Consider the following 23,670-nt stretch of genomic DNA (forward strand, 5'->3'; position numbering starts at 1 on the left):
TGGCCATGGCATCTGGGATGTCTCAGCCAATGTTTTCTAACGTGTTGAGCAGAGTGTTGTCTGCCCTGCTGAAATACATGCGCAGCTACATCGTGTTTCCCCAGGTGGAGGATTTACCCACAGTGAAAGCTGACTTTTGTGCCCTGGGACATATCCCCAACATCATTGGTGGAATTGATTGGTACACATGTGGCCTCTGTCCCCCCCTGCAGAAATGAACAAGTGTACAGAAATTGAAAAAGCTACCATTCGATGAATGTGCAGATGGTGTGTTTGGCGGACCAGTACATCTCTCATGTGAATGCCAAGTATCCTGGCTCTGTGCATGACGCCTACATTTTGAGGAATAGCAGTATCTCTTATGTGATGGGCCAACTCCACAGGCACCGTGTGTGGCTAAAAGGTGAGCCCAAGGTCCCCACACAGTAGAAGTAGGTGTCTGGGTATGGGGTAGTCCCTAAGGGTTAGTGTGTGTCTAACAGTTATCCCTCGACATTTGCAGGTGACTCTGGTTACCCCAACCTCTCATGGCTACTGACCCCAGTGAGGAATGCCAGGACAAGAGCAGATGAACGCTACAATGAGGCACATGGGTGAACTAGGTGGATTATTGAGAGGACGTTTGGCCTCCTGAAGGCCAGTTTCCGGTGCCTCCATCTAACAGGTGGCTCCCTATACTACACACCGAAGAAGGTGTGCCAGATAATCGTGGCATGCTGCATGTTGCACAACCTGGCACTGCGAAGCCAGGTACCTTTTCTGCTGGAAGATGGGCCTGATGATGGTCTTGTGGCAGCGGTGGAGCCTGTGGACAGTGAGAAAGAGGAGGCAGAGGAAGAAGATATTGACAACCGAACGAACATCATCATGCAGTACTTCCAGTGACACACAGGTAAGAGACTGTAACTGCTCCTCACATTTCTGAATACTGTAGGACATTGTATAAGTCTGCCTCTTCACCTCTGTCTATGGACACTGACAGTTCACTTTGGCTTTCAGTTTTTCAGATCTGGGTACCTCATTCTGCCTTCTGCTATATGTACTACTGCCCAACAACTGTCATACATTGGTATGAGCAAATGAACATTTACATTGATATTTGTCGGTGATGTTGTAATAATACATTTGTGAATCATCAGACTGACTCCAGATTGGTATTTGTTTCAAGGGTGTTTATTTAGGTGCCAATAAGTATAGGGGTATGTGCAAGGGGCTGGGGTGATGGTGGAGGAAGGTCCATGGTAGAGTCCAGTCTCATGGCATCACAGGTGCATTATCCAAGGGGGCATAGGAAGTGGAGCAAAGGCAGTTCAAGGTGGACAGGGTAACAGAGTGGGACTGCAGGGTGACTATCAAGTAGGTCCTATTTCCTGGCGGGGGTCTTGCCAATGTTCTCTGTCTTCTGCCTGGATCGCAGTGACCGTTTGCGGGGTGGCTCTCCTTTTGCAGGGGGTGGGGTGCTGGTGACCACTAGCGCCAGCGGAGGTGGAGGACTGTTCCTCAATTTGGCTAGTGTCAGGGGCCCTTTGTTGTGCCACTGCCTCCCTCATGGTCTTGCCTATGTCAGCCAGCACCCCTGCTATGGTGACCAGGATGGTGTAGATGTTGGTGAGGTCCTCCCTGATCCCCATGTAGTGTCCCTCCTGCAGCCGCTGGGTCTCCTGAAACTTGGCCAGTACCGTGCCCGTGGTCTCCTGGGAATGTTGGTATGCTCCCATGATGTTGGAGAGTGCCTCATGGAGGGTCGGTTCCCTGGGCCTGTCCTCCCCCTATCGCACAGCACTCCTCCCTGAACGGTGTGCCCACTGCCACTGACCCCAGGTCCCTGATCGTCCTGGGTTAGTGGGGTTGCCTGGGGTCACTGTAGTGGTGGACACGCTGCTGATTGACGTGTCCTGTGGACAGTGGCATGGGCCCACTGGGTGGGTGCTGTGGTGGTGTTTCCTGAGGGGGGAGGTTCTGTGGTGGCTTGGGACTGTGGCAGGGGAACCTACTACAGAAGGTTTTTCACAGCTAATATGTAGTAGCTGATATGGTTGAAGGCAGCGCCAATGTTAATATGTCTCTTTCAACCTAGATGTCTCCTCCCTTGGGAGTGGGAATGAACATGTCTTTTATCCTTTATTCCAAGATGGGCTCATCTTGTTCATTCGTATCAGCTGTGGTGACCCTTCTAATATGATTTGAATTCCTCTGCATCAATCAAGGCGCCACTAATGATACATAAAATGCCATATCACTGTAATTTTGGAGTGCAGTCTATGGCGGGCATTCCGGTGTATCTCCTAACTAGGTGCCATCTGACTAGCAGTTTGATCTGGAGAATATTTGATCTTTACCGGTGGAATTTTAGCTGTGGACAAAAACACCTGCAAATGACTCTAATTCTTCAGGATTCACTGGGCATTGCTTGAAAGGTAGGTAGTTCAGTGTGGACATATTTTATTTTCAAGGATGACCATTTCGGATTTGGTTAAACTGGACATCTAGCCTCCCTGCTTTTGGCTTTTTCTTCTGACAACATTCTTGAGGACAGACATTTCTAGCTCACAGATAAAGTGCTGTTGTCTCTGGCGGTGTCCTATGTAGTACTGTCCTTTGTGTGCGTTGCATCCTCCTGTGCTGTGACTCCACATCATGTATAGCAGCAGTAGTAAATCTCACAGAAGGCCCCCTGATGACTTGGTCAAGGTATGTGGATTCAGTTTACCATTTTATATATGATGTGAGGTCCGCTTAGGGGAAGTGGTACAGGTGTCCAGAATTATGAGATTTGGCAGCTGCATGAAGACCTGCCCCAGGCAAGCAGGGTCACACTTTAAAGGGCCCTGTTTTTGAGGGTGTTGAATAGTGTTAACAGTTGCACAGAGGCAATTTATTGTGTTAGTCAATCCCTAACCAGTTTGTAGGATGAATTTAGGACTGCCCTATTGCGACAGCAACTTTGGAGTGTGGTGCAGATTGGAATCACTGATGGGTGGATTCTGGTCCAGTCTTTTCCTGGGGATCGGTCTCATATTTTGGGATCCTAACATTGTCAGATGGGTTACACAACAGCTGCTCTAGCCCAATACATCTCTCATAATGGAGGAAGAAAGTTAATGATGGCATAAGACATTGCTTGCTGGTAAAGGGTTTGCATAATGACCAGAAGGTATAGGACAATCTTGCAGTTCAGTCCAGTGAGTTTGTTGTACTTATAGAGCTTCAACCATAAAGATATCCAAGTGTTTTACAGTTCCTTGCTTTCTTTACTGTCCCTTGCTCATGGGTGGAGCTGGAACTTGCTGAATAAGAACGCTTTCTTTTTTTAATTAAGGTCTAAGCAGCTTGATCACAATTTAATGTCAAAGAAGTGGATTAAACAAAGGTATACCAGCCAACTGTAAGAAGCATAGAATAGCCAATAACTCCTGAGTGATTGAGCATAGGTTTCTACTAGAGGAGTGCCATGGGTAATTTCCAGCATTTGGGACACTGTTAAACAAGGTTTGGTAAAACTTCTCAATCGACACAGAGCAGAGAATATGGGCTCATTATCCCATGTGCTGGATGTCTCCTTCCATTTCAGCCTGCCTGTATGTGCTGCTCAAGGTGATACTTGGTCCATGTGTGCCTTGAGTGCTTGTCTTTGATCTCCCTCCGGCAGATATTCCCTAATGGTGAACTCACATGTATTTCTCCTGTTTGTGTGTGTGTGGACCAATATCTGGTCTCTATGAATTTAATCTTGGCCTGTTCAGTGGCACCGATGGATTTAAATGATGATTTATAGCAGTGTTTCTGAGAATCACTGGAAGGGCATTACTCTTATTTTTATCTTTGTGACGTGTGCAGTGTTCTGGTGCCTAACCTGTACACTGTTTTGCACACTGTAGTTTGTTTCAGATGATTTGTGAATTTCAGTGGAAATCGGTTTGCAATATGTATTTTCACATTTGTTGATGTTTAACACCTGGCTCAATCTGGTGTCTGGAATGAATTAAGGCCTAAGCAAAACCTTAATCAACTATATAACAAGAAAGTGTCAGTGAGGCCCTTGGCTGATTGCACAAAAACTAGTTTTCCCATGGTTTTTATCAGAACCATATTTGAAAAAACACAACGTGATGGGGGGAACCTTTGCCAAACTCTCGGAAGCTAGCCATTAGTCAGGCAGCTTTGCAGATCATCATTTTTTTGACCACTGCACCTCTTCCGATGGGAAGCAATCATGAGCAAATCAGTCTTGCTCCTGCTCCAACAGGTACAGTCCATCCGGAAATGCCAAGGCAAGTTGAAAAGGAACACTAGCACCTCCAGAACACTTTCAGCTTAGGTAGGCCTCATCAGTGGGGTGAAATTAAACTATTAACCATACAAGGAAGGGAGATGCTTTCATTCATTTATTCAGTGAAGGAAATGTTAGATGTCATACCGGATCTCCACTCTGGCAGCTATATCTAAGCCAGATCTGGGATCAGGCTGACCGAGTGCAATATGCTGAATTCTTCTGATGTAATTTTCCAGCAACAGGACACAATTCAGCAGCACTGCACAGTGTCTGCTTTCTGTTTGGAGCAGCAACCTCTAGGCGGCGAGGAGGCTTTCTAATTTTTATTTTCAGTGGGGCTCAAACCAAAGGCATGTTTTAAATGGCCATCAGCCTTTCTTTTGTTCAAGTATCATCATGGCTGGGAGTCATTTGGAACTTAACATCTATAAGCTAATGCAATGGAAGGAAACAAAATGACATAGCTTATTACTCCACACATACTTTAGAGCAACTAGGATTTGGGGGCAGGATTTGACTTTGTTCAGACCTCCTAAGCTTAAGATGTGCAGCTACTATATGATTGACAGGTGAATCTGAGTGTAAGAGTAATTAAACAAATAACGATTTGAATGTAATTTCTTTAATGTATTTGTGTTTAATTCCTTTATAGCGCTACTCATCCCGGTGTAGGGTGTCACACACACAGAGACAATAAATCATGTTAAGTGTGTAAATCAATGTACAAGAAATGCTACAGAACACAATGAGGGTTACATGGTGTAGGAGTCACATTTTGATTATACTATATTATTTATGAGTTAACAATGCCTGGCATGTAAAACACAAAGTCAGGATTTAAAACGTAATGTAGTGACTGGGGTTGTCTGTGCTGAAAAGAATGTTCTTACTACCCAAAGGAACTCTTCTTTGCAAACTTAAGATAATAACAGACTGAGAAAAAAAGCAATAAGGATATAATCCAATGACTTGCAGTTTGCATGCAACTCCTCAATTTCAGTTCATACCTCACTGTGCTGTATTAGATGGAGTGAAATTTATGAACGGAAAGTAACACAAGGGTCTAAAGCAGTAACTCACTATTTTTTTAAAATAGAAACCTATGATGTGCATGATACAGGATGTGCTTTGCAGCAGGCACATTAATCCTCAATGCTACTTTATGAGTCAAAACTGTGACAAGACAAAACACAGATCTCTCCAGCAAGACTGTCCTCTGAAATCTGCTGTGCACAAATTGCAGCAGATCCCTTAACCAATAAGATGTTTTTAAATGTAGCCTCTTTGTGACCAATTAAATATACCAGAACCGATTTACTGTCACATTTGTCAAACTGCTTTTCTTGACTCTGCCCCTCTCGACTCCACCCCTTCCTCTGCCACACCTTCATCCCTAATTTATGCGTTCTCCGAGCACTTTTTTTTTCCAATTCCAAACCTGCACTCATTGTAAAAAGGGAGGTTCAAATACCTTGTGGTCCCACTCCCAGAGATAAATCCAGTGTGTGGTGGCAATGTCTTCAGAGTGTGAATAAGAACAAGATCTACTAGATCTACTAGATCAGTGATGTGAAGTGTCTTCGTAGATGAGGGAAAGTCGACAGCTTTATTTTGCACCTCTGTTTTTATAAAGCATTACATAATTCGGTGGCGTGGAAAGCGTTTGTCACTCGGTTACGCTGCCCTGTAAACAGAATATATTGCATTCGGTAATTCACATCACCCATTATTTTTACCATTTTGATGGGTCCTGATCCGTACATGCTTGGTCAGTCTTCCAGCCTACAGCGGTATGCAGCGAAAGAACACCGAAAATAACAATGTATTTTAAGTGGAGTGTGCTTCTCGCTTAGTACGATTTCACCGCACAGGAAGTCTCTTGAAGGGTTTTACTGACCTGTGGTGATATCGAAAGGCCTCCAAGCGGATCCCCTTCCAGTATATCAGTCCCAGCATTGTAAACAATGATGTCTGGTTTCATCTCATTTAATGCACCTTCCATCTGTGTTTTCACTTTGTGGAGGTATTCCTCGTCTTCTGTACCCCAGTCTAACTCAATCTTTCGTTTTATCGCCCCTAGAAAAAAATGTAAAAAGTTCTATTTAAGGGGTTTGCAGCACAAGTTTAGAAGAACGTTTGATCTGGGAAATTAAAGAACGGCAAAGCCAAGCGCTTCGAAACGGTTGCTTCTAATACTACAGAAGCCCAATAGATACAAAAAAACACAAACACTTGCAGTAGGATTCACTCCTGCTATATGCTCATGAAAGCTTATGAACAAACATCATTTCTCATTCAGCAAAAGAGTGGTAAGGTAAGGTATTACCTTGCGGTGCATTTTGGTGCACGATGTTGCAAATACCTAACTAATGCACAGGGTGGTAGTGCATTGTCATTTACAAACAACACCCATTCCTTTAAAAAGGCCACTAATTGTTTACAGATGTACAAGTTTACTGATAAAACCATATAGCACACAAACGATAATGTGTGAAAATGAAGTTTCAGTGAATATTTATCATCTGCACATCACCAAGTAAAGTGCCTTGATTTGTTTTGATCCCATCCCATTCAACTTATTGTGCTTTCCTAACTGCTGATATATTCTGAAGTGTGTGTACAGTTTATTTATAGGTATTCACATTTTGTTATGTTAGAAAAATTGTCACATAGTTCACATAATAAAATCCTCCGACTTTGCGGTCAGAGAAAGAAAAGAAAACACCATTCTCTAAGTTTAAAGGAACACGTAGCAATTTGTCAGGAGACATAGCCTGACATATGACGTCTGTCTTCGAAGCACTGCAAATGTGATAAGCCAATAAAAAATTAAAAGTAATATTTACTGCTCATTCACCACCTGAACTCTAGCATGGTTATTTTAGGAGTGCTACTGCACCCTTGGCACCGCTACTTCCAGCGCCTATGAACCAAGCAGAGGCACACCAAGAAAAAAGGCAAGCTACAGCTCTTTTGTTTTAATTAATAGATCCAAAGGTCTTGTACTGTCGACCTTTCTTCACTTTCAGGTAACAAGAGATTTTGAACAACCCTTGAACCTCCCATGTCCTGCCCTTTGTATGACGATTTGCTTCGTATTAGGAGATTTTGGCACTTCCACATAAAATGAGCGCAAGTAGTATTATGATACGTGCTTGGGACTTTTTAGCGCTCAGGTGCAAGTCTGGTCAGGACAAAGGAATGACAAGTTCACTCCTATGACATGGGTGCCTTTCCTGGCGTCATGAAGTGCAGAGCAGCACTTCTAAGAAACTACCAATTGAGCACTGACTGCTGACCGTCACTTTGGTCCTCCAATTGAAGTGTGCCCAGAGGGACGGGCGAGGTCTGAGAGGCTGCCACCTGGGGTTTAACAAGACTGACTGTTAGAAATGGTTGGCAGTCAGGTTACCCCCTGTCCAAGCAAGGACCCTCACTCTATTCAGGGTAAAAGAGAATCACCCTCAGCTAACCCCTGCTTACCCACTTGGTAGCTTGGCACGAGCAGTAGGCTTAACTTCAGAGTACTAGCTGTAAAGTATTTGTATCAACACACACAGTAATTTAATGAAAACACTACAAAATGACATAACACAGGTTTAGAAAAATAGAGAATATTTATCTAAACAAAACAAGACCAAAATGAAAACAATCCAAAATACACAAGTCAAGTTATCACTAAAAATGCAAAAAGAGTCTTCATGTAATTTTAAACACACACTAACACTGTTAGCGTGAAAAAGTACCTTGGGTGCTTCAAAAATAACCCCGCACGGGCGAGTGTGTCTCAAAAAGGGCTTGAGATGTGATGACGCAGAAAAAGAAGGTCCGACATATATTCATGTATACCGTGTAATCGAAAACACATAATGAAGTGTGATTTTAGTAAAAGAAATAATGTACGAGGGAAATTGTGCCCTCGGGGTAGTTCGCCATCATTATAAACGAGCTTTATTAATCATGAAGTATTAAAATTGTACTAATCCGTCATAATTGCAAATGTATGCCATGATTTCTTGTTTGAAAACTGTTTTGCTTAGCTTAAATTTAGTACAGGCTTTGGCCTAGTTGCCTGGTTTCAAATTCTAACTGCGTGATTCTTTTTTTTCTTGAACTAATGAAACAAATATTCTTGCTTGAAGTTGTATTTTTCCAGTAGAAACTGGCTGGTGCACTTATCTCCAAGGTTTCGTGCTAGGCCGGTTACATCCCCTTTGATACAAGGTCAGTCTCTGCAGGTGCGGACAATGGAGGTACAGATAGTAAAATAATTGGCAAACCATGATACAATTTGTGTTCCAAGGCGCCAAGGAAAGTGTATGCATAAATGGGCGCTAGTAAAGGACAATTTTTGATTGGACAATTTGAAGCCAACCTATGAACCCTCCAATGGAAGACCCTACAGAATTTGGAATGTTTCTTACTTAAACCTACCAGACAAAGAGAAGTCAGCCATTTTCCTCGATGCCAGTTTGAAGCCTGATGCCAGACTCCATTTTGGACGATACCCTGATGCCCTTTTCTCTATCTGAGAGAAAGAGACTTTGACAATTCTCACCCTAGAGACTTTAACTTTGATTTGCCCCCGTCTTGCCCATGCAGTAACTTTGCCCTATTCTCCCTGCCGCTGCAAGGAAACTTGCCCTTAACTTTGCCCCTTTGAAATTTGCCCCATGCTGATCAACCGGTACCTGAAGGACGAAGACTTTTCTTGAATGCTGATTGTATTTGGTAAATATGAAAGGATAAATGTATTATGCATTGTGTTTTTCCTTTTAGGTACCAACTGCTATTTTGATAGGATCCCAGCTAGAAGTTTTCCAAATTTGTGTTGACTAAATTCGTTTTGCATGAAGTCCCACATGCCAATGGTAATTAGAGGTTAGTCGAGGTATTCATTCAATGTATCATGAAGAATTGAAATCTTGTTATGCTGACCGAATGTACGCAATTAGTCAAATACAGTTAGTCACATTGGTGATTTGCATTGCTATAACAGAGTGTATCATTATTCAGATTTTGCGTAGATTGCGTTTCTTCCGCCGTTATGGACAGCTAGTAATGTTCATATACATATATCAATTGGTTTTGAGACATATATATATCGTGCTAGCTTTGTTAATATAGGGAAATAAATTCACTAACTTTTAATAAACTGGTGTGGTTATTCATGACTGAAAGGTCATGGTGCGCCGAAATACCAACTGCTATTGATTTCTGATGTGTTGCATTGATCTATTAATTGAGTACTGACTACCGATTGCAACAGTTATTGATTATTGATCTGAGTGACTTGACTATTGAGGATGAGGAGAGCCCGACTCGGTTAAAAGATTCACCGACCTCCAACGTGTCCAGGTACAGGTAATTTATCAGGGCTGGACGCGTTATCAGTAGATGGTAGCAGAGATTGATGGTTTAGCCCTTTGGGACCCCATCCGAACAATAGACAGAGTCAGGTTAGAATTTTCTTTGATAAAACAAGTCGGAGAGATGATGATGCCCTAAGTCCCCAATGACTTTCCCGGGATCTCGGAGCTTGCGAATGAGGAACATGAAGGTATGAGAATGGTCTCAGCATTTCTAGTGACGGTATGAGTGAAGTTAGGGTTTCGCGCTTGCACAGCTTATCGCCGCAGATTAATTGAGAAGTCTGTGAGGATTTAAGGAGTTAAAAGATATTAGAGGAGTGTTCCTCCAAAGGTGTGAGAGTAGGGAAGTCGTCGAACTTCATGTGTGTGTAGCGCTTTGAGCAGAAAAATTGTCCACGTGGTTGTTGATGTTGAGACGGGCCCTGCGAGGTCAAGAGACTCCGGAGTATGTTGAAAAGTGTATGTGACACTTGTTTGATGTTGTGATCTGGTCGGTTTAATAGGTTGATCAGGCGTGGTCAACAAGCCGGTATGAATGTTGCAGAGTAAAAGAAAACTTAGACTTTGAGATTTGACGAATTCTAAAGTGCACTAGAATAGTTCATTGATCAGTTGAGAGTAAAGTTTGCGGGTCAAATTTTGCTTGCGAAAGTGGGAAACCGAGAAAGATTGAATAACTGCCGAGGCTAGTGAAAAATCCCTAAGGTTTCTGAAGCGATTGTATTACCTTTCCTGTAGTAAACCGACAGATCTGTTTTATTCTTTTGGTTAAGTGCTCGCGTTATATTGCAGAAATTAGTTTATGAGTGAAGCCGAATGAAAAGAGGACAAGCCGCAGGACTTTGTCAGCCGCAGTGTGTGAGTGTGAAATCACTAGGAGCCGCGCTGGTATAGGTCGGTTGGTGAGAAGGGTCGCGCACGGATTGGACGCAGTTCGTGAAGCGCAATTGGGAGGGGAAAGGCAAGCGAAGAGTATTCCGGGAATTAAAGTCACTTATTGATTACATATTTTTAGAAAAACAAAAGACGGAAAGATGAAATTTTTCACAGCATTCAAGAGTGCCATGAGGGGAGATGTTTATATTAAAGCCAATGTAGGAGAAGAAACACCGCCTGAGGGTACACCAGCTTACATCGTCATTGAAGAAAAGGGTGTAGCGCCGTGTCTTTGGCTAAAGCAATGGTGCAAATTAACAGAAAAACATGGAAGTGTAGCGTTCCCTATCCACGGGTCGTTTAACCTAAGGGTTTTAGAAAATCTGAGGTTTGCGCTATACGACATGAAAGTACCCCCAAGGCCAGCACAGTTTGAGGCATTGGCAATTTGGGAGCTAATAGCTAGAAATCAACAACAAAAGAAATTTGAGACAAGAATAAGGAAAGTAGAAAAGACCCTAGCGGATGCTAGATGGGACAGCACACAAAAGGTTTGGAGATCAGACGTATTGCAGGGAATTAAATTGTTTCCAGCGATTGCCGAGGAAGAGGAGACGGAAGGAAGGAAAGCCACCTGTAAGACAAACAGGAGTCAGTCCAGGGAGGGAGAGAGCAATAGAAACTCGAAAAGGGGAGACGAGTCAGATGATGAGGAGTTCATTATACAATTACTGAATGATCGCCCACCACCATATGTGGAAAGCGAAAAAGGCTCAAGCATTAGTACTGCCCCTCCAGAACCAATACAGGGTAATGTGACGCCAAATTTGAGAAGATCTCAGAGGCCGAGCAGTTCCGACATGCCTTTCTCACCACGGATACCACGGGTTCAGAGGATGTACCCAGACGTGCCAACATTGAAACCTGCTGATAACTATCAGCCACAGGTTCAAAGGCATTGTTGTGATGAGCATAATGTGGGAATGACTTCCGATTCAATGGCGCAGGGAGGACAAAACTATCAAAGACCGACATTGATTCAAGCTGAATCAACACAGTTCTCGATGCCCCCACAGCAGACACAAGAAGTGCGAGTAGTAGAAAGCCAGTTAGGTATGCCAGCAATGATGAACCACAATGTGGGGATTAATATGCCACATAATTCGGGGAACAGACAGAATCCAGATGCGATATCTCTACCTATCACTGTAGGTCCACCAGTACCACTGTACATACAGGCAAATTCAAGCACCAGCGACCAAGGGTCAATGATACAGAATGGGACAGGGAGAAGATGCATAGAAACCACTCCAGAGACAACTCCGATAGCGGCACTGCCAAATGGATCTGGGTCCTTGTCGGAATTTAGTCCAATTCCAATTTGTGCTCCGTCAACCGTGGTAAGGTCACATCCACCACTATTAGTACCGTTAACATCACAGACTGAAACATTACAGAAACCGTCAATGGCAGTTGATGTAACTGCTACACTGATGGGACTGAATGCGCAACAGCTGACACAATGGTTCAACAGCCTGAACTCCCCACAGAGTACATCTAGCGGGAAGGGAGAAGAGTACCTGAATAAAATAAGGTTGGGTATGGAGGCAGATGAATTGGTTGAGGGAACAATGGGTTTGAACAGATTAGAATCATACACGGAGGAAGAACTAAGATACATGTGCCCTAGGATTACAAGAGAAGTGAGCAGCATACATAAGAAATTACAAGAAATTGCAGACAGACACGAGATTGATATAGGTAAGACTAAACACCTGAGTAGAAGTTACAGGTTAGATTTCGACACGAAAGACTTCGAACACATGAGATCCGCAGGGATGAAAACACACCTTAAAGAGATACTGCAGAGTGCACAGGTCTGGAGATGTTTAGACAAGTGGGAAAGCAGGTGGGTCAAGAAAAAGGATAAAAAGAAGGAAAATACTTCAGAACGAAGTGAGAAAAAACAACAGAATGACGATCTGATAACCATGTTACCAATGAGAGAGACAGCAGGGGGAAAACTTGTGCATGTACCATGGCACAGGTGCGATATTCAATCCTTTACGGACGACTTTCCCAAATTGAGAGAAAAACCGATCGAGTGGTATCAACAAACAGATAGATTTGTGAAACTCGCGAAGTGTCTCTGGGAAGACCTGAATACCTTATTTGAGATTGTGGTTCCGGCTGATTTGTGGGAAGATTGTAAAAGGGCTGTAGGTTGGCCGACGAGTGAACCAGAGAGAGATAGGGACACAGGTGCGCCATCACCTACGGTAATGAGTTTGTACCACAAGGTGATCGAGCACTTGAAAACCAAGGTTGCGTCGCAAAATGTGGATTGGCAGAGAATTGACAGAACAGCCCAAGAGGTTAAAGAGTCTATACATGCGTACTACGAGAGATTGTTGAAGGCGTTTAAAAATTACAGTGGCACGGAAACGATTGAGCCAAAGGACATGCTTCATTTTGTGATCAGGTTTGTGGAAGGGCTGAGACCTGAAATTAGCCAGATGATTAAATCGCATTTGATTTGTTGGCAGTCAAAGTCGATTGATGAAGTGTTGAACTATGCAAAATACTGCAGTGATGAGATTGAGACAAAGCAGAAAAGATTGAAGGAAAAGGTGATGGTGATGCAGCTCAGAGCAGCTCAGACAGGTTTACAAGGTTTGCAAGGGTTTCAACAACAGATGCCGCAGCAGCAGCAACAGGGAAATGCTATGTTTCAGCCGCAGATGAGAGGCAGAGGTCGAGGAGGTCTTGTGAATAATGGTCCTGATTTGAATACCGTTATGATTCCAAATGGTATACAGGCAATGAAGAAGGTGATGCCATGTCACACATGCGGAATTGTCGGGCATTGGAAACGGGAGTGCCCAATGATGGTGCAGGAAGGTGTAGGTCAGCAAAACAATGATGTAAATGCATTTCAAACTATGAGAGGCCCGAAACTGAGAGGTCCGAACCCAAATTTTCAAAACAATATGAATCAGATGCAGGGTCTACAACCCATGCAACCGCAACAGGTGCAAATGCCCTGTGTGCAAATGACACAATTGCAGCCAATGCAACAGCAGTTTCCCATGGTACCTAATCAGCAAATGCAAATACCCTTAGCACCAATGAATCAGCAGCAAGCAATGCTTCCTCAACAGGTCACGGGTCAGGGAATGAGTCAAAATGACACAGTACACCAATTCCCACTACACAGCGAGAATGGAATAAACGATGTATGGGAGAGTGGAAGTTCAGATGAGGAGGGAAATTGTGTGCTTGCAGCATCCTTGGAAGTTGATCAAAAGGGTCCGTATGTGGAGGGAAGAGTTATGGGTCATCGTGTTTCATTCTTGGTTGACACAGGAGCCACACGTTCAACTGTTAGGAGCATTGAAGTACCAAATTTGCCACTCTCAGGGAGAACAGTTCAAGTAGTGGGAGTAGCAAACAGGTACCTGACGAACCCAATCACAGATCCAGTACAAGTCAGAATTGGTAACTATCAAGGGTCACATAATTTTGTGGTATGTGACTCAAGCCCGATATCACTGTTAGGGAGAGACCTATTGTGCAAATTGGGATGTTCGATTATGTGTTCGAACGATGGAATTAGAATTCAGACGAGCAGTGATGGGGAAGAAGAGGACAGTGTAGAAGGGGATGAGATGGAAACTGTCGATGAAGAGTATCCTCTGATTACCCTTTTTCCGATGATCACTGAAGCAGACATTCCAGCTGAATTACAGGAAACAGTCGGAAAAGAAGTGTGGGATATGACAGGAAAAGAGGTGGGATTGGTGAAAGGAGTGGAACCAGTGAAAGTGACCGTAAAACCCAATGTAACCTTTCCCCAGACCCCACAGTACCATATGGCACAAGACACCCTCATGAAAGTCGCCCAACTCATTGACGAGTTTGTAAAACAGGGAGTACTGAAAGAAGTGTTAAGCAGTCCATGTAATTCACCAATCATGGGACTAATAAAGCCAAGTGGAAAGGTCCGAATTGTGCAGGACTTGAGGAAAATAAATGACATAATAATTAAATGCTGCCCTGTAGTACCAAATCCAGCTGTGATAATGTTTCAAGTCCCTTGCGATGCCGAATGGTTCTCAGTCATTGACTTGTTCCAAGCATTCTTTTCGGTGCCTCTTCATGAGGACAGCCAATTTCTCTTTTGTTTCAAATTCTTAGACAGAGTTTACAGTTGGTGTCGAATTCCTCAAGGGTTTTCGGAGTCACCGTCAATTTTCAATCAGATTCTAAAGAAAGACTTGGAAGCGTTAGAATTGCCATTCGAGTCAACCCTAGTACAGTACATTGATGACTTACTGATTGCATCCAAGACAGAAAGTGACTGCACAGCCGACACCATTGCTCTATTGAACCATTTGGGAAGGAATGGACACAAGGTGTCTCCTTCAAAATTACAGTTCTGTCAGAAGAAAGTGAAATATTTGGGTCACCAAATAGAAAAAGGGTCACGGAGAATAATGAAGGAAAGAATAACAAGTGTACTTCAAATGAGTCCCCCAAAGACGAGGAGGGAGGTGAGGAAGTTTTTGGGAATGGTGAGCTATTGTCGCCAATGGATTCCCAACTTCTCCACCCTCGCAAAACCTTTACTGAAACTGACCCAGAAGGATGCATTGGATGGAATTGAGCTGAAAGGAGATGAGATGGATGCTTTAATTGAATTGAAAGAATGCATGTGCAGGGCTCCAGCTTTAGGTATGCCTGACTACACAAAACCTTTCACATTGTTTTGTCATGAACGTGATGCATGTTCCTTGTCTGTCTTGACCCAAGCCCATGGTGGCATAAACAGACCAGTAGCATATTTTTCAGCTACTTTGGATCCGGTCGCAGCAGCACTGCCAGGGTGTTTGCGCGCCGTAGCAGCAGTTGGTATCAGCCTCACTCAGAGTGAAGGAATAGTGATGGGACACCCATTAACAGTCATGGTCCCTCACTCAGTCGAGATACTTTTGACACGTTCCCGAACACAGCACATAACTGGTGCTAGACTCACAAGGTATGAAACAATAATTCTGGGATCACCTAATGTGCAGCTGAAAAGGTGCACTACGTTGAATCCAGCAACCTTGTTTCCCAGTGAAAATGCTGAAATTGAGAACGCTGAAGACATCGAGCACGACTGTCTTCAGGTGACTGAATTTTGCACCAAACCAAGGCCTGATATCAAAGACACCAAATTAGAAGAAAATGATCAAATCATTTTTGTTGATGGTTCATGTTTAAGAGATGCACTGGGTGTATTGAAAGCAGGGTATGCTGTATGTACTGTAACAGGTGTTCTGGAAACCTCTTGGCTTCAAGGGGTTTACTCTGCACAAGTGGCAGAATTGGTAGCTCTTACTAGAGCATGCCAACTTTCTGCACTAATGAAAGTTACCATTTACACTGACAGCCAATACGGGTTTGGAATAGTGCATGATTTTGGACAATTGTGGTCACAGAGAGGCTTCATGACCTCTTCAGGATCACCAGTGAAAAATGGTGAAAGAATAAGAGAATTGTTACATGCCATTCAGTTACCAGGGGAAGTAGCAGTGGTGAAGTGCAGTGCACACTCGAAGGGACAAGACTATGTTTCCCTAGGAAATGGATATGCAGATCAAGTCGCAAGGTTTTGCGCATTGAACTGTATATTGCTCAGGGATGAATGGAATTTGATAAGTGAACCAGAACTTGAACAAAGCGAAATATTTGCTCTAAAAGTTATAGATACGATGGACGAATTGAAATCCCTACAGAATGATGTTAGTGAGGATGAGAAACTTTCTTGGACCAAATCACAATGTGTAAAGAGACTAGATGAATTGTGGGTTTCAAGTGAAGGGAAATTCGTTCTTCCAAATAGCCTTTTGACACAGATAGCCAGATTTTACCATGGACAAGCTCATCTTGGGAGAGATGCCATGATTAGGTTGTTTAAAACTGATTGGTTTAACCCCAAATTCCATCAAGTTGCTGAAGCAGTTTGCCACCGTTGCGTTATTTGCCAACAGATGAACGCAGGGAAGGGAACAGTAGTAAATTTGAGCCACATTGGAAGAGCAGGGGGTCCATTCAGCAGGATGCAAATGGACTTCATTGAGATGCCTGTGCATGGAGGCTTGAAGTATGTGTTGGTGATTGTGTGCATTTTTAGTCACTGGATTGAAGCATACCCTACACGCAGAAATGACAGTCTCACAGTTGCAAAACTACTCTTGAGAGAGTTAATACCACGTTTCGGATTCCCGATCTCTTTAGAATCAGATAGGGGAAGTCACTTCAATAATGAAGTAATAAAATTGCTTTGTGCAGCACTGAACATTGAGCAAAAGCTTCATTGTAGCTACCGCCCTGAAGCATCAGGTTTAGTGGAACAAATGAATGGCACATTGAAATCAAGAATGGCGAAAATATGCGCATCAACAAACTTGAAATGGCCCGACGCATTGCCTTTGGTGTTAATGTCAATGAGAAACACCCCTGACCGAAAAACTGGACTGTCTCCACACGAGATTCTCATGGGCAGAGCTATGAGACTTCCAGCAGTTCCTGCAAATGCACTTTTGAATATTACAGATGATATGGTGTTAGACTACTGCAAAGGTCTAGCTGATGTGGTTCGCTCTTTCTCTCACCAGGTGGAGGCAACCACCTTGCCACCAATCCAAGGTCCAGGACACACCCTGAAAGCAGGTGACTGGGTCGTGATAAAGAAGCACGTGAGGAAGTCGTGTTTGGAACCCCGTTGGAAAGGACCTTTCCAAGTGATTCTGACGACTACCACCGCTGTGAAGTGTGCGGGAGTTCCCAACTGGATTCACGCCAGTCACACAAAGAGGGTGTTGTGTCCCACAGATGAGGAAGTTGAAGCGCTGAAATTACCAGTACCTGATAACAAAGTGCCAAGCGCTGAGACAGAGCGAACAAGGACTAGAAGCGAACAGGCAGAAATAGAGGAGGGAGAAATATTCTCTGAGGACGAAGCAACTGATTCACTTGGGGAAGACCAAGGAGAAGCCTCAGACAGCGACGAAGCAGCTGAAGGTAACAAAGAGCCTGAAGCAGCTGAGAGTGACAAAGAGCCTGAAGAAAGTAACGGTGACAAAGGGCTCGAAACAGGTGAAGAAGCAGGAGAGCCTGATCAGAGGAGGGCTTTCCCAGAAGCAGACGATACAGAAAAAGAAAAGGAAAATTTGATTGACTCCCCAGAAGGAGGGGACAAGGCAGAACAGAACGAAACTGCTCAAACTTCTTCAGAAGAGATCGCAGGTCCATCAAGTGGACACAGTGCAAAGAGAAGACCGAGCATATCACCAGTAAAACTAAGAACTAGAGAAACGTTGAACGACAGTGAAGGGCCAAGAGTGAAAGAGAAAAGAAAGGAAGTGTCTGTCGTAGTACCAACACCAAGTGAAGAAAAGGACTTGGCCAAAGAGGAAAGTACCAGTGAGAAAGAATCAAAGAGAGATGCAAAACTGAAAAGAAAAAGGATACCGAGCAGGAGGTATTCCGGTCCGGAGTGGGCATACGTAGCCAATAACGATTGGTCAGACGAATTCGTATCCCTCAGCCTTGAGAACGAAGAGGCAGAACTTCATTTTGGAAATAAAAACTTTATGGACTCTGTTGATTGAAACCATTGATCACTTGATTGACTTTTCACCCGGCTAAGACATTGCGAACTTGATTGACTTTGAAACCGATTTTGAGACAACGCTGCTAACCGATAAGAGACTAAGGCCCTAATTCTAACCTTGGCGGACGGCGGAGGCCGTCCGCCAAGGTACCGCCGTCAGAACACCGCACCGCGGTCGAAAGACCGCTGCGGTGATTCTGACATTTGCCCTGGGCTGGCGGGCGGCCGCCAAAAGGCCGCCCGCCAGCCCAGGGCAAATCAACCTTCCCACTAGGATGCCGGCTCAGAATTGAGTCGGCGGAGTGGGAAGGTGCGACGGGTGCAGTTGCACCCGTCGCGTATTTCAGTGTCTGCTAGGCAGACACTGAAATACTTTGTGGGGCCCCCAGGGGCCCCGCGGCACCCCCTACAGCCATCCTGTTCCTGGCGGGTGAACCGCCAGGAACAGGATGGCGGTAGGGGGTGTCAGAATCCCCCATGGCGGCGCAGCAAGCTGCGCCGCCATGGGGGATTCTAAGGGCAGCGGTAAACCGGTGGGAGACCGCCGGTTTACCCTTTCTGGCCGCGGCTGAACCGCCGCGGTCAGAATGCCCTACGGGGCACCGCCGGCCTGTCGGTGGTGCTCCCGCCGACCCTGGCCCCGGCGGTCTTGTACCGCCGGGGTCAGAATCACCCCCTAAGCTGCTAAAGAAAACTGTGTGAACATTGAACTCGTTCAGCTTTGTAAATACCTGCAACTATGAGAGAAAAAAAAAAAAAAAACGCTTTGATAAAGTGTCTTCAGCTTTCTGATTCTATACAGATCATGACTAGCTTCACTACACAGGGGCGTAAAATGAAGTATTGTAAATACATGTGTATAGGCTTACTGACCGCATGCGTACTAATAATTGTAGCAATAGTTCTTGGAATGCATGGTAAAGGTGAGAGTGAGACGAATGATGCTTCTACTTCTAAACCTATTATCGTTACTGAACTAACAGCTCTCAAGAAACTCGAGCAAGACGAGAGACACTTGCATGATAAGAAGGAACTTTCATCTAACGTTTTCTATCGCTTACTGAGTGAGTATGTTGAGACCATGGATGCGAAAGATTGCTATGTGTGTACACAAATACCTACCTCAGTAGTGGAGGGGGTAACGTATCACAGCATGCCTCTTACGTATGGAATTACATGTAGTATAGTAGCTTCCAGATTTTATGCTCAAAGAGACATTCATTATTTCTATACTAATTACGATGTTACATTTGCATATGTCCCCATAATAGGGCACCTAAGTAAGATAGCTAGAGATTGGTCTGCCAAATTAATGAGGGAATTTTTCGAAGCAATGTCCCCTTTCCACACAGCTCACGCACATAGAGAGAACCTTACATGCTTGCTTTCACCAGTAGAAATAGAATTTTTAGACCGCACTGACGACAGAAAGAACGAAATGAAGGAGAAATTAGAGAAGGAATTGCACGAAAGGACGTCTGTAGATAATTATGCTTTTGCCGCAATAAAGACACAAGGGAAAATAGCTTTAGATACATTGCATGTGGGAAGATTTTGTATACATAGATTTCCATCATATTATGACACAGTTTTTGTGGGAACGAGTGAATGTAAACACACATACGCATTTCAACAAAAGTGGACGTTCATGCTGAATGGACAAGACCCAGTTATTCCTGGAGTATATTATATTTGTGGACTCAACGCCTATTATCGTCTTCCTAAAGGATGGTATGGGAGGTGTTATTTGGGAATATTGTTCCCAAAGGTTTACCAACTAGATGACTTAAAGAAATTTCCAAGGCTGTCTGAATCACATCGTGTTCAGAAAAGGGAGACAGCTGCTGGTGTGGTAGGAGATATATTTGGATCTATGATTCCTTCAGTAGGAGTCATATTGAATTCAACCAAAATACGAAAGTTGTCTACTATTGTGGATAACATGTTGACAAAGTTTTCGGGAGCTATAATCCTGATGGATGCTGAACTCGCTGCAGAAAGAGCTATGACTCTTCAAAATCGGCTTGCCTTAGACATTCTTTTAGCAAAGGATGGCGGCGTTTGCAAAATGCTTGGCACGCGTCACTGTTGTACATATATACCCGACAACAGTGGAAAAATTAGAACGATGCTTACAAATTTAACTAGAGAAAGTATAGATTTAAAGGAATTGAAAGAACCCGGAGTTTGGGAGAAAGTTGGAAAAGGATTTGCTTCTGTGGGAAATTGGCTCAGCAACGTTTGGAACGGATTGTTATTAAAGATAATAAAGGGAATATTAATAGTGTTAATTTGTTTATTAGGTCCTTGGGGAATATGGAAAACTATTAAAATAATAAAAGCAAGGAACAAAAGAAAGAGGGAGGAGAAAATAGAAAACAAAATGGTGGAAATATATAGAGAAAAATCAAAAGGGACTAAAAGAAAAAGGGAATTGACTGAAGTGCCAAATTACTATACAGAATTTTAATGGAATAAAATTTGTGGGTAGATTTGATGTGATGACATAATTAGTCATCAGAGGAGGGATTGATGACGCAGAAAAAGAAGGTCCGACATATATTCATGTATACCGTGTAATCGAAAACACATAATGAAGTGTAATTTTAGTAAAAGAAATAATGTACGAGGGAAATTGTGCCCTCGGGGTAGTTCGCCATCATTATAAACTAGCTTTATTAATCATGAAGTATTAAAATTGTACTAATCCGTCATAATCGCAAATGTATGCCAATATTTCTTGTTTGAAAACTGTTTTGCTTAGCTTAAATTTAGTACAGGCTTTGGCCTAGTTGCCTGGTTTCAAATTCTAACTGCGTGATTCTTTTTTTTCTTGAACTAATGAAACAAATATTCTTGCTTGAAGTTGTATTTTTCCAGTAGAAACTGGCTGGTGCACTTATCTCCAAGGTTTCGTGCTAGGCCGGTTACATCCCCTTTGATACAAGTTCAGTCTCTGCAGGTGCGGACAGTGGAGGTACAGATAGTAAAATAATTGGCAAACCATGATACAATTTGTGTTCCAAGGCGCCAAGGACAGTGTATGCATAAATGGGCGCTAGTAAAGGACAATTTTTGATTGGACAATTTGAAGCCAATCTATGAACCCTCCAATGGAAGACCCTACAGAATTTGGAATGTTTCTTACTTAAACCTACCGGACAAAGAGAAGTCAGCCATTTTCCTCGATGCCAGTTTGAAGCCTGATGCCAGACTCCATTTTGGACGATACCCTGATGCCCTTTTCTCTATCTGAGAGAAAGAGACTTTGACAATTCTCACCCTAGAGACTTTAACTTTGATTTGCCCCCGTCTTGCTCATGCAGTAACTTTGCCCTATTCTCCTTGCCGCTGCAAGGAAACTTGCCCTTAACTTTGCCCCTTTGAAATTTGCCCCATGCTGATCAACCGGTACCTGAAGGACGAAGACTTTTCTTGAATGCTGATTGTATTTGGTAAATATGAAAGGATAAATGTATTATGCATTGTGTTTTTCCTTTTAGGTACCAACTGCTATTTTGATAGGATCCTAGCTAGAAGTTTTCCAAATTTGTGTTGACTAAATTCGTTTTGCATGAAGTCCCACATGCCAATGGTAATTAGAGGTTAGTCGAGGTATTCATTCAATGTATCATGAAGAATTGAAATCTTGTTATGCTGACCGAATGTACGCAATTAGTCAAATACAGTTAGTCACATTGGTGATTTGCATTGCTATAACAGAGTGTATCATTATTCAGATTTTGTGTAGATTGCGTTTCTTCCGCCGTTATGGACAGCTAGTAATGTTCATATACATATATCAATTGGTTTTGAGACATATATATATCGTGCTAGCTTTGTTAATATAGGGAAATAAATTCACTAACTTTTAATAAACTGGTGTGGTTATTTATGACTGAAAGGTCATGGTGCGCCGAAATACCAACTGTTATTGATTTCTGATGTGTTGCATTGATCTATTAATTGAGTACTGACTACCGATTGCAACAGTTATTGATTATTGATCTGAGTGACTTGACTATTGAGGATGAGGAGAGCCCGACTCGGTTAAAAGATTCACCGACCTCCAACGTGTCCAGGTACAGGTAATTTATCAGGGCTGGACGCGTTATCAGATGCGTCGATTTCACTCACGAGCGAGACCTTGCATCGTTTCTCCTTTTGTCGTGTCGGCATGCGTCGTGTCTTCTCTCTGCAGGAGAGCGCTGCATCGATCCGGTCAGCGCCCTCGGGCCTGGGGAGGCCTTGTGTCGTTTTTACACGCCCAGAGGTGGTTGCGTCTGTAATCCGGCCGCACGATGATCTGAAAACCACGCAGTATGGGTTGCGATCTCACCAGCTTCCGTCAGCGATGCTTTGCGTAATTTCTCCAACCCGGGCGGTGATCTTTGGGTCGCATTGCAGGCGAGCGTCGATTTTCAGCCACAGATCGGAGGTGCGTTGATCTTTTCCCCGCACGGCGTTCTGTGCGTGGATTTCTTCATCTTAGGCTGCCAGCTTCTCCTTTCAGGGTCCCAGGAACTGGATGGGCACCACAGGGCAGAGTAGGAGTCTCTCCAGAGACTCCAGGTGCTGGCAGAGAGAAGTCTTTGCTGTCCCTGAGACTTCAAACAACAGGAGGCAAGCTCTAAATCATGCCCTTGGAGATTTTCACAAGATGGAAGGTACACAAAGTCCAGTCTTTGCCCTCTTACTCTGGCAGAAACAGCAACTGAAGGATAGCTCCACAAAGCACAGTCACAGGCAGGGCAGATCTTCTTCCTCAGCTCTTCTCCAGGCAGAGGTTCCTCTGGGTTTCCAGAAGTGTTCTAAAGTCTGTGGTTTTGGGTGCCCTTCTTAAACACATTTTCTCATTTGAAGTAGGCCCACTTCAAAGCAAAGTCTCTCTTGAATGTGAAATCCTGCCTTTCCAAGGCCAGGACCCAGACACTCAAGAGGGGGGTGGAGACTGCATTGTGTGAGGGCAGGCTCAGCCCCTTCAGGTGTGAGTGACCACTCCTCCCCTCCCTCCTAGCACAGATGGCTCATCAGGAAATGCAGACTACACCCCAGCCCCCTTTGTGTCACTGTCTAGTGTGAGGTGCAACCAGTTCAACTGTCAAACTGACACAGACAGGGAATCAACAAACAGGCAGAGTCACAGAAATGGTACAAGCAAGAAAATGCTCACTTTCTAAAAGTGGCATTTTCAAATACACAATCTTAAAATCGACTTTATTAAAAGATGTATTTTTAAATTGTGAGCTCAGAGACCCCAAACTCCACATGTCCATCCACTCCCAAATGGAATCTACACTTTAATCATATTTAAAGGTAGCCCCCATGTTAACCTATGAGAGGGACAGGCCTTGCAACACTGAAAAACAAATTTAGCAGTATATCACTGTCAGGACATATACAACACATTACTATATGTCCTACCTTAACCATACACTGCACCCTGCCCTTGGGGCTACCCGGGGCCTATCTTAGGGGTGCCTTACATG

The 23,670-nt window shown here is 43.7% G+C and overlaps 1 protein-coding gene across 2 annotated transcripts in view; it reads right to left on the bottom strand.

Annotated features, from left to right (window-relative positions):
- The window catches only part of HDAC11 (histone deacetylase 11), a 214,680-nt gene that overhangs the window by 25,093 nt on the left and 165,917 nt on the right, over window positions 1–23,670 (bottom strand). For both annotated transcript variants that reach the window (XM_069206617.1, XM_069206616.1), the window contains one exon: window positions 6,171–6,349. In XM_069206617.1, coding sequence (XP_069062718.1) covers window positions 6,171–6,349 — 179 coding nt within the window. The remainder of the gene's footprint in view (window positions 1–6,170; window positions 6,350–23,670) is intronic.

The sequence above is a fragment of the Pleurodeles waltl genome, chromosome 9, assembly GCF_031143425.1.
Source record: "Pleurodeles waltl isolate 20211129_DDA chromosome 9, aPleWal1.hap1.20221129, whole genome shotgun sequence".
In the NCBI taxonomy this organism is placed as follows: domain Eukaryota; kingdom Metazoa; phylum Chordata; class Amphibia; order Caudata; family Salamandridae; genus Pleurodeles; species Pleurodeles waltl.